This window comes from Python bivittatus, unplaced genomic scaffold (assembly GCF_059951505.1).
Source record: "Python bivittatus isolate LINGU-HERP-01145 unplaced genomic scaffold, Pbiv_v1 ctg000850_np1212, whole genome shotgun sequence".
Lineage (NCBI taxonomy): Eukaryota > Metazoa > Chordata > Lepidosauria > Squamata > Pythonidae > Python > Python bivittatus.
In genome coordinates, this window is record NW_028277112.1 from 55818922 (window position 1) to 55831048 (window position 12127).

General features: G+C 38.9%; 1 protein-coding gene across 3 annotated transcripts in view; it reads left to right on the top strand.

Moving 5' to 3' along the window:
• The window catches only part of ACO1 (aconitase 1), a 53600-nt gene that overhangs the window by 10789 nt on the left and 30684 nt on the right, over window positions 1-12127 (top strand). For 2 of the 3 annotated variants that reach the window (XM_088130063.1, XM_088130064.1), the window contains exons 2-4: window positions 4686-4803; window positions 5678-5846; window positions 9783-9920. In XM_088130063.1, the coding sequence (XP_087986189.1) occupies window positions 4707-4803; window positions 5678-5846; window positions 9783-9920 (404 nt within the window). In that variant the 5' untranslated portion in view covers window positions 4686-4706. The remainder of the gene's footprint in view (window positions 1-4685; window positions 4804-5677; window positions 5847-9782; window positions 9921-12127) is intronic. The other variant, XM_088130065.1, reaches the window with a different exon arrangement.

Genomic DNA, 12127 nt, shown 5'->3' on the forward strand with positions numbered 1-12127 from the left:
TCCTTAGTTTTGTTCAATATGTCCTGCACATCCTTATATGATCTACAGATAGTCCTCACTTAATGTCCATTCATTCAGTGACCACTGAAAGTATGATGGTGCTGAATGAAGGGACTTATGACTGGTCCTTGAAGTTCTAGCTGTTGTAGTGCCCCTGCAGTCATGTGAATAAAATTTGGGCCCATTTGGGCCCACCCACATTTACGATTGCCTTTTGGCCATCCTCCTACCTACTGCTGCCAGCTGCCCTGCCACCCGGCCCTGCCCGCCACTGCTGCACCTACTGCACCATGCTGCTACTGTACCAGCCAGGGCCTTCTTTTGCACCACCTTCTTATGCACTCGTGCAAAGAAGGCCCTGGGCGGGGCACGAATGGAGGCCCTGGCTGGCATGCGTGAGAAGCCCTAGCTTCACCAGCACAAAAGAAGGCCCCAGCTGTTATAATAATGGCGTGCAGTGCAGTGGATGCAGTAGCAGTGGGCAGGGCTGGGTGGAGGGGGCAGTTGGCAGCAGCAGGTAGGTGGGCAGCCAAAAGGGCCAGATGAGGGGGGAGATAGGCAGATGTGGGGAGTTCAATAGGAGGCAGTTCCTTACCTTACTGAAGCTCGGGGCTGGGGGGGACCAAGCCAGGAACGGCTTGGATTGGGGTGGGTTCTTGCCTAATGACCAATGGGATTCGGTTAAAAGGGACAACGGGGAGTGCTGAGATTTCCGTCACTAAGTGATGCAGTCTACGACCGCATTGCTTAGTGATGCAAATTCCAGTCCCAATTATTGTCATTAACTGAGGAGTACCTGTATTGCTATAGCTGTTGACTTAGCTTTAGAATAATCATTGATGCTGAATGGCATCCATTTACTGCAGTCTGGATAGCAGGCTTTCTCTAATGAAAATGGCCTGTTTGTTTAGAATGTGGTCAGTATCATTAGAAGAATGAATGATCAAAAGCATCATTCTGTTAATTGGTACCATGATTCCACAGGTGAAAACTGCAGAATAGTCTCGACCTTATATCCATGTGGTGTGTTTAAGGTTCAGATCCCTTTTGAGGCCAGCTACAGCTTTCCAGTTGATTTCTGTAAAGCCAGGTTGCAGCTAGTGTACCGTAAAAGGCAAGGCAATAGATTATGAATAGTATTGCAAGCAGTGAACTTCAGTCCAGATATCATTATCTTTGGTGCCCTGATGTTTACTCTGTAGGGAATATAACTGTCTCCTTTTATGCAGAAGCCTTGAAGCAGAGATGTAATTACATTTACTTTCATGCCCCAAACTTAATTGCTTTAGAACAGGGAGTTGCTTTTAAAAAGGTAATTATTCTACAGTTTGTTTTGAAGAGCCGTTCTTTATTAATCAGTTTTTAATTCTGTTATCTCATAAATGTATTTTGGAGCTGGACGTAATCATCATATATCTTGTCTTTACCTTGGTTTCTCATTTACAAATGACATTCAGCAAGCAATGATCTACTTCTGAACAGTGGTTTTCGTCCCTTTCTTGTTACTGGTGTAATTACTGTCTAATATGTATGTTGACATGTCTGTTGTATTAAAATTTTATGGAATTCTTTTATAACTAATGCAGCATAAATACAAAATATGCAGTCAAACCCGGTGATGATGATTGCCTTTTGAAATCATTTCTTCTAACTCTGCATTCATTATTGTACAAAAATGCAACAATTTTTTTAAAAAAGAAGGAAAGCATGTATGTAGAAGAAAGCTATTAAAATAAGCTTCTCTCTGAAATAATCTTTCTATTTGTTTTGGCTGAGTTTAGATCCAACCCAAAAGGTTTATTTAGTAAGGATTATTGTGCATTACTGGTGTGGCTGGTGACAATGGATTGCAGACCAAAACCGGTACAGAGGAGAAACCTGGTTGCCTGGTTATCAGGGCTACACGGGGCCTTACAAAGCAGGGTTATACTCCCAGAGAGATAACACGAAGCTACCATGTGGGTCAGCCTTCAGACTTGCTACAATGTGCATGTTAAATCTCAAGAGAGATCCACAGGAATTGTGAAAACTGGCAGCGGGAACCGTATCTTCCTTTTTAGACATTCTCCCCATGGACTGTTTGAGCTGATCAGATTTGGCAACAGTTAACTCTCTACTTGGTTACATCCCATCTTGGGTCTTATAATACACTCTATATGCAACTACTTTTGAAAAGTATCCAGAAGTTGCAACTGACTTAAACTGTAGTAGCTAAGTTTCTTACTAGTAGAAGATACATGGATCGTATGTCTATATTAAAAGATCTGCACTGGTTGACAGTTGCTCACAGGACCTTATTTAAGATACTGATATCAACCGTTAAAGACCTAAATGGCTTAGACTATCTGACTATCTAAGGCAGTGTTGTCCAAACTTGGCCACTTTAAGGTGAGTGGACTTCAACTCCCAGAATTCCCCAGCCAGCCATGCAACTCCCAATTCTGGGAGTTGAAGTCCACTCACCTTAAAGTGGCCAAGTTTGGACAACACTGATCTAAGGGATCATCCTTTCTGTTGCACACTGGCTTGTCCATTAAAACCTGCAGTAAAGGTCTTTTTGAAGGTGCCCTTGCTGCTGGAAGCTCATTTATCTGATTTATCTGTCGGACAGGAGAGGATAGGATTCTGCACCACTTCCAGGCTGTGGAATGCCCTGACTTGGGAATCGTGTTGGCCCCACTTTCTCCATTATTCAAAGAACAGCCAAAATGCAACTTTTTCTCCAATTATTAATTGATTGGTTTTAACTTGTCTTTTTGAATGTTGTGCCTGTGTGTGTGTGTTGCATTTAATTTTTGTGAACCCTACTGAATGCTTATCTTGAGCAGAAATATAAATCAAATAATTCTTAGCCTAAAATCAGCATCAGTTTGGCCAAGGTAGGCCAAAATCTTGCCTTTCCTCTTCCTTCTTGATAGTGGATCAAGATATAATTGGTATAGTATTAGACTGGAATCTAAATCCAAATGAATATTTGATAACCGCTTCTGGAGTCTTTTGAGCTGTCATTCATACTAGCTTTTTAAAGAGAACATCAAAATTAGTTGAATTCTTGAGAGAAGTTTACCTATTTAGACCTCAGGGTTAAGCTTCATTTTTAAAAGATGCTCTCTTGGTAGCCCCAAATTGTAAATTAAATTCCTGTCCCACACATGCTTTTTATGATAGCTTCCCCACTGTCCTATTGCTTGAGAAACCTTGCAGTTTTTAGAATTTGAATAATTGCTTCTAGGATAAATGCCAAGGGCAGCCAGGATGCAGTCTAACAGATCTTTGAGAATTGCATTGCAAATCAAGTTAGGACTGCAAAATACTTTGTGTCTTAATCCTGTGTACTTAACAAATGGCTAGTCCGGTGATGGATTGAGAAGCAAATAAATAAATAAAAAAAAAAAAGATGGAGGAAAGGATCCATGCAAACAAAGAGAAAATTGTGAAAGTACATTGGAAGTATTCTATGTAGCCTCAAGGCTTCAGGCCTTCTTCAGAGGTACCATATAAGTAAAAGAACTGACGTAGGGCTAAAAGTCTAAATTATGAATTGTAAAATGTCTGGCTTGAATCTCATCTATGTTATAATTCACTGAGCAGTCTTAGTTAATGACTGCATAATATGGGGAACAATAATACTGACTTATCTCACAAGGACTACAGCTAGATAAAGTATGGGGAGCTCTTTAGATATTTGAAAATGTTGTAGAAAAGTATAATAGTAACAGTTATTTTAGTAGTACATATAACTCATGAAATAAATTAGTTAGATAATGTAGTCTTTTCTTATTTTTGAAGGATACACATATATACAAATACACCCCCCCTCAAACAATAGGGAACTTTAAGATTTTTAAAGTGCTAATATAATAACAATTAATTCATATGACACCACATTTATTTCAGTTTTATCCATGGGAATAAAGTGCAGATCCTAACTTCAAAATAATTTAACAGTGCAATCCTAGACACGTCTGCTCAGAAATTAGCTTTATTTTTGCCATGGGATTGCAGCTTAATTACTCAACTTATTTATTGACTTTCAATTTAACAGGGAAAAAAGTGTAAATATATTCTGACTTTAGCATAGCAATAATATCCCAAAGAGATGTTTTGTTAAAACTGTAAACGTGGAATTGATTCCCAAAGTATGAATCGCTTAGACAAATGTGTATGTATTTGATCATATCCAGCATGGATAGGGAACCCATATGCTGAAGATGGCTTCCAAATTTTTTTAATCCCCAGAGCCCCCTCTTAATGTGCAGCGCAGGATTTTGTGCTTCTTAGGACTAGTTTAATGTTTTATGCCTTAGAACAGACTTTGACTTTTAAAGTAGGTTTCTTTAAAAAAAACAAAAACAACTCAAGACAAACCAAAGAAACAAACAAACAAAAAACAGGAGATCTTGTATGTATTATGCAATGTCTTATACGTATTCATTTGTTATTTTTAATTAATAAAGTTTAAAAATTAAAAAAAAAAAACCAGGAGATCTTGAACCTCAATACTGAGGACCTTCAGTTGTAATGAAAGAAAAGAAAAAAAGAGAATAGTATGGATACCCAGCCAGGGGAAAATTGCCTGTCCTAAACATATGCAGTATCCTAGAAATGTTTAAATTGATAATTTTCATGGTATTGTATCTTAAAACTTAGAATTCAGTGATATTAACCTGTCTTATATTTCTCAGTAGTAACAAGACTTTTCAACCATGAGCAACCCCTTTGCACATCTCACGGAGCCTCTGGACTTGGGCCAGTCAGGAAAGAAGTTCTTCAATCTGAATCATTTGAAAGACTCCAGATATGGTATGTTGGCTACAGTCAAAAGGACTTGTTCCATGCCTGAGATTCATATCGGCTTGCACGGTGCTTGTTCCCTCATTAGTTGATAGTTCTTGATGCTCACTTGGCTTTGTCCTTTGGAGACCCATAGCTCATTGGCATACACAAGCAAAAACTATTCGATTCTAGGCCTTTTCATCCCTAGCCAAAAAGTTAAAGGATGGAAGGGCTGGTTTTTAAGTATTACTGCTCTTCAGAAGAAAACATATTAGACCAAAAATCTGAAGTAGTTTGTTCAATTTTGGGTAAAGACAGCATGGAAGAGTATTTCTCCTATCGTCCAAGTGCCATCCATCAGGCAACCCAGGCTCTTGCAGTTTCACAGATATATTTGCTACCAATCTCCACATTTATAGGTGCCGCCTTCACACTGCTTATAGCAGAAAGGCATATATTTTTCTTTATATAATAGCTTCCCCACCTGAAAGCCTCTCAATGGGCTGGGCCTACAAGTTCCAGAATTATTAGTTGTTGGCCTAAAACACTGTAGATCTACAGATCTGGAGGTTGTGGAAGACTGGCTTAATGTCTACATCAGCCTTCTCCATCTATATTTCCTCAAGAGACATGAACTTCAACTGCCAGAATTTTCAGTAGTGGTGTGGCTGGCTGGTTATTGTGGGAGTTGACATCTGGAGTGTGCCCAAGTGAGAAGGGTGGTCTATGTTGTGCCTTGTTTTGGCTTTTACTCATAGAGATGCTCCCCCTTTGATGTGACACAAATGTTTGAAAATTTCAGCTGTATTTTGCTGACAGAGGGTAGAGAACTTCCTTTTTCTGAGTCTTCTTCTGAATTTTCTTCCTTCCTTCCTTCCCTCCCTTTTCCTTTCTTTTACAGCACATTTACCATTTTCTATCAGAATCTTACTTGAGGCTGCAGTTCGCAACTGTGATGAGTTTCTTGTAAAGAAAAATGACGTTGAAAATATCCTCAACTGGAAAGTGATGCAGCACAAAAATATTGAAGTGCCATTTAAGCCTTCCCGGGTTATTCTGCAAGACTTTACGTGAGTTGTATAATGTCTCATTTTTAGTTGCTCCAATTTAGTAAATTTTTTGTCAGTTAGATGATCTTTGGTGGAGAACATCTGGCATAATTTGGGCTTTATTTTGGATTAAATACTACAAATTGCACTGTGTTGAAGACTTATGTCAGCATTAGGCTGTTTCTAGGAAAGCATTCAGTTCATGCTGATGAATATCTCAAGCAACATTCACCAAAAGCACTGCCTTTTGATATTTCGGCAGACTGTACAACCAGATGTTGGGTTGTGGTTGCCTACTAACAACCAGCATGCAACTAGATTACTTCCAATCTGGGAACCCTCTAAATCTAATCTAATCCAATTTAAACCCTCTAAAAATCTAACTAACTAACCCTCTAAACTTCAACTCCCAAAATTTTCAAGAACTATTATGGTAGTTAGGAATTACGGGAGCTCAAGTTCATACAAAAGGAGGACACCCAGGTTGGACAAAGTTGGCTTAGTACATGTTTGCAGCAACCATGGTACATCCCTATCTGCATGGGCTGATGTCTGCCAAGACCAGGAACCTGACACTAATCAACTAAGTATTTTTCTCAATAGTGGCTGTGTATTGATAATGTTGTGTCTCCTGGGTTTAAGAGTGCTATTTCAAAGAAGCAGTTACAGAAAATAGACTTTTTTCACCTTGAACCAGTGGTCTTCAATATGTGGGTTATAAGTTTAAAATTAACCTACCTTGTATCATTGTGATATGACTTACACTCATTATCAACATCTTAAACCTAAATGGCAAACTTGAGAATACCCTGGTCACGTTTCCTGCTTAAAATATGGAGCTAGAAGAGGAGAGATTACCTGTGACCTCATGTAGAGCCATAGCCTGGAGATCAGCAACAAGTGGAGGGCAGAGTTCTGATGACTTTAGTCTTTGGCTTGGTGACCAAGGTCGGAATCTACTTGTGAAGTCTGAAATTTGAGCAAACTTTACAAAAGCATCTTTACATTCTAGGCAACGTTGGTGATTGCACATCTCTCTGCCAATTATTAACATCAATTGTATTTCTTAACATCTCAGTGGTGTTTATATATATATCTCTCTTTTTAAATATTTTTGCAAGCTAAGCTTGAATTTGTTATTTGTAGTGAAAAACACCTAACCAATTTTCTACACATCATACAATCATTAAAAACAGATAGTAATGACATAAAACCCAACAAAACTTAATAATTGCCAGCCAACTTATCTATAAACATGCAGAAAAATGATGCAGAACCAGCAGTAAAATAAATTACAAATATTAAGCCATTTAATAAATAAAAGAACTGAAAACACCTGAAATGTACTAAGTATTGTAAAAACAAAGAACATTTAAAAAAGGAGGGGGTGAAGTATACAAAGAAAAACAGTATTAATGGCATGCCAAGTAAAGATATATAGATTATATCTGGTATTTTCCATTTTTCTTACAATCAACCATGACCATTTCATCATATTTTCATATCATGTTATTGAATTTTAAAAAGCACAACAAAATTTGCATTTATTTCTATATACAAAAATAGGGGGGTTGTTTGTTTGTTTTTTGTAGGCAGTTTATTAGCTGAAAACTGCACTGCAAAACATGTAAAAATATGTGATCTGTGCTGGGAAAAAGATGAAGGGAACATCCTGGGGGCATGGTACAAAAATTGATATAGATAGGGTAAACTTGTCTCATGGTTGGGTGCAAGTGGGGAAAGGACCTCTGTGTTTGGGTATGTAGTAAAGGAAGAGGATGGCCTTGAAGGACAGAAGGAAGACCCACAAGATTCTGTTCTAATAAAAGTAGCTTTAGGTCCGCACGGTGTCGGTTTCTTAGTCTGGTGTACCTGATAGGGCTGACAACAGTCTTGCAAATCTGAATGTGCTACCTTTCCTCCTCCTCTTATCTTCATGAGAATTGGAGTGGGGGTTGTGTGAGTCAAGTTTAGTTTATCTGATCATTGTCTTGGTCTTCTTTCAGTCCTTTAAGACCATCTTCTTTATTCATTACGGAGTACTGGTTTCCCTGCAGGGGAAAGTAGTATGTGAAGCACGGGCATATTAAATAGCTTGAACAGGCCCAGAAACCTTATATTTCAACATCGGTGCTATCAGCCTGACTTGATACTTCTGTTCACATGTGGAGAGCTATTGTGTCAGGAAGAAAGATTTGGACTAGCTTTTTTCCTGACAAGCTACATGCTGTTTTTCTGAATGCAGGTTATTTATTTGAGGCAGGGGAACACAGCAGTCCTTTCCCACATTGTGGTTACTCAATACCTGTCTCGAGCTGGATGTGGCACTCTGTGAAATTCCATCTATAAATTGTACAGAACGGCCTTTTTTCTCGAAGCAACAGCAGTAGCCACTGCTGTGAATCAAAATACTTGTACTGGAATGTCTGAGCTTTGTGTAGAGGTGAATGGATGATATAATGCTTCGATAGAAGTATCACTGCGAGAATAGAATCCCTCCATTTTCTTAAGCTAGTGTTCACATATGCCTTTTCATTAGAAGCTGAAACCACACTAAGAGTTTGGACTCTGGATTCTGGTGGCATGTTACGTATATTTTGCTCACTGCGTATTGAAAGCTTGTGGGTTGCCACATATTTATGAGCTCAAGTCATTCCTTAGTAGACTTATTTTTTTCCAAAATAACTTTATTTTTTCCCCAAATTCCTCTGGGTCTGTCCTAAGTGAAAGTATATCTAAAACAAATTCATTGCAATGGGATGGAATCACTAGATTCTCTTCCAACCCCTGCAAAACGTGCTGTGTGGTCTTAAGGAAGCTACTAATACCATTTTTTGAAACCATTCCAGTAAATTTGGGATGCTGATGCTGGAAAAATGTACTTTCAAAGGATTTGTTTAGACACTGCTGTGTTATTACCTCAAGTAATAGCAATGCCTGAACAAACTCTTTGCAAGTTCATTTTTGGAGTAATTCAGCAACAGCATTATTAGTTGTATAGTTAATGATGGGTCTGAATGATTTTCTTCTTTTCCATTATAGGAATAGATATTTGTGCAGGCACTTTTGGGTGTAGAGTTAGAATAACCCCTCCCAATTCTTCTCCAACACATTGTAAGTCATGTAAAATTTAAATTTAGCGCTAGGCTACTTTTGTTCAAGTGGATTGGAGTTGTGATGAGATACAAAGGTTTCTGGGGTAATATCTATGAGAGTTCTAGCTTGTTTATTCTCTGTGCCAAATTGCATTAAGACTAGAACCTCTTTTTCACACTAGCCTTCCCCCCCCCCCCCCATCTTCCCTGGATATATTTGTGACTGCAGAAAGTCTGCTTAATATTTGATGCCCCAAATAACTATGTAATAATTCTAAATGTAGGATTGTGTAGATTTAGACTACAGATTTATTGACCATGGTGTTCTGGGAGTTCTGGCAGCTGTATTGTAGTATCAGTACACCTCTAGGGAAGAACAGTTTCATGGGCAATTCAGCAGATGCTCCTGATTGCAGTTTGGAGAATTAGAAACTCTTCTTTCCCCCTCCTTTGCTCTTTCATTTGCAGTCAGCAGTTCCGTCCTGACTATCTGCAACTGAATGAGTCAGCACTCTCTGGCATTTGCCATTAGCAGGACTCAGAGCTTGCCAGTTCAGATAACCACAGGTAATTATGGTTAATCCTACAACACAAATTGTAAAGGCACAGAGGAAGGGGCAAGGAGAGAAAATGTGAATCTGGAGCTTGTCTGTTTGGAAAATTCTTTCCACTGAACCAGGGTGATTGTTCTTCTAGCACATTCAGGTGTGTTGAATCTTTAACTTCTAGCATTCTCCATTTAGCAGCTCCAACTCTGGACCTTACAAGACTGTTGCTTGTGTGTTTTGATTTCAAAGTCTTACTTGCACATTTTCACATACCAGACAAAGTTGCCTTGTGTTTTTTTACTCTCCTGTTGCAGAGGTGTCCCTGCAGTGGTTGATTTTGCTGCTATGCGTGATGCCGTGAAGGCCCTGGGAGGTAACCCTGAGAAAATCAATCCGGTGTGTCCTGCTGATTTAGTCATTGATCATTCCATCCAAGTTGACTTTAATAAAAGGTAAGCAATGTACTTTAAGCAACATGCCAAAAAAAAAAAAATCCCCCAATGAGTAGCAAGGGTTCAGTATGCTTTACATGACATTCAGTGACTAGGAGCTCTCAGGAAGATAGCCATATTAGTCTTAAAGGTGCAAAAGCAAGGTATGTGTAACAGCTAGTGAAAATCCTATGCAATGCCCAGCTTCTCCACCATGTCAACTTAGGTTGCCATCTCCAGCTAAAACCAATATTAACCCTAATCCTTCCCCATAAGTGTATCTGTGTGACACACTTGCATGTGTTCATGTGTGCATATATGTACAGAAACCACCGTTTAAAGAAGGGGTCAGGACTGTGTAAAAGAAGAATTAAAAATTCTTTTATTTTTGTTGCTTTGGGAGAGATGACAAAGTAGGGGAAGAAAACTGAGTGGAAGAGAGGCAAGAAGAAGTGATAACTAGAAAGAAAAGGGAAGAAAAGAGAAACATTGCAAAAAGGGTTATGTTCACCAGCCAAATGCCCCTGCTAAGCAACCAATAACCTTCAGGCTAACCTTCAAAGATGTAGGTTAAAAAGAGGCTGGGTTTCAATCACATGGTTGTGGCCACTCTGTTGACTTTTTGACATCCTCCCCATGCCCAACATCCATGCTTTTCAGCCATTTGTATCTCTTCCTTACTCCTTTGTTACTGCTTACTTCCTCACTCCTTTGTTTCCAACAGCTTCTTATATTCTCAGCAAATACAAAATTACCTCCCCACCCTCATCTTTACAGATAATTATTTGTGGGGAAAGCTTTGTGGACCTAAACAGCAAATGCGGTATTTCTCATTAAAAGGAGGGTTATTATCCTGTCACTCAGTTAAGAAAAAGCTGTCAAAGAAGATGATAAAGATCAGCAAGATGAGTGTTTTTCAAACTTGGCAATTTTAAGATGTGTAGACTTCAACTCCCAGAATTCCCCAGCCTGCCTGGGGAATTCTGGGAGTTGAAGTCCACACATCTTAATGTTGTCAAATTTGAAAAATACTGAGTTAGATGGTCCCTCCCCTCAGATTAACAGTCCTAAATTTGTAGCATACTTAATATCTGCCTTAGTTTAAAAAAACCCCTCAATCTCCATGTCTATTTTTGTAATTTAAAAAATGAAGAGCAAAGGGAACACTTAGGCCTTCATCTACAAAGATTAAAGATGAGGGAAATGCTTTGTGCCATAAACCAGGCCCATTGTATAGCAAGACATATTGCAGAACAGCAAGCAATAATCCACCCACCCGCCAAAAAATCAGGTTGAATAGCAACCACTGTTATTTTGCCACTTCAAGCAGAACATCCCATAAGCTCTTCCTCTGATAGTAAACAGCCCAACAACAATACCTTAAATAATTCACAACTTGCTGCACTTGCGTGACCTTCAGATCTGCTGCCTGAGGTGGTCTCTCAGAGCTCTCTCTGATGTAAATGATGAAGGCGTTTGATCTGTTTTTCTGTTTCTTTAAAAGATACAAGGAGGAACAAAAGAAATTGTTCCTCTCATCCAGTTTGGCCTTTGGTAACTTTAAGTTTCCCAAGAGGATGGCTGATGGGGAGTTTCACATGTGCATGTTGGGAATCACTAGCTCAAATGTTTGCATTCTTTAAAATGCAATCTTTAGCAAAAGGACATCCTAGGAGACTTGCTGGAGGAGACCAAAGTCTAGTCTCCAACTCTTCTCCAACAATAGTGTGGCCTCTGAAACCTTCCCTTCTTCTTTTATTTATATATGATATCTGGCATTCCAAGTCTTGCTTCTTAGCACTGGGTTTCCATTTAACTGAAGCTGAAAAATAGTGCAAGAAGAAAAACAGAGATGGTTAGGAGGCTGCAGCAATTCAGGAGGTCTAATTAAAGAAACCTTGCAGTCTTTAGGACTATTTTGCTTAAGAAAAGAAGTCAAGTAAGGGAGGATGTGATAGAGACATATACAATTATGCATTTTATGGAATAAGCAGAGACAGAGATTTCTCTTGTGATTAAAATCTAAGGCCCCACAATCAAATTTCAACAGTTCAGAATAGACAAAAAACAGTTACTTCACATATTCTGTCTTACTCCACAGAACACACTAGGTGAAGTTAAAACGAGGTTGCATCAGTGCCTCAGCCATGGTTTTAGCATATTGTGAAACAAGACACTGTTTGGGCACAGTGTCTTATCCCAAACACAGCAGTTGTATTTCTTTATTC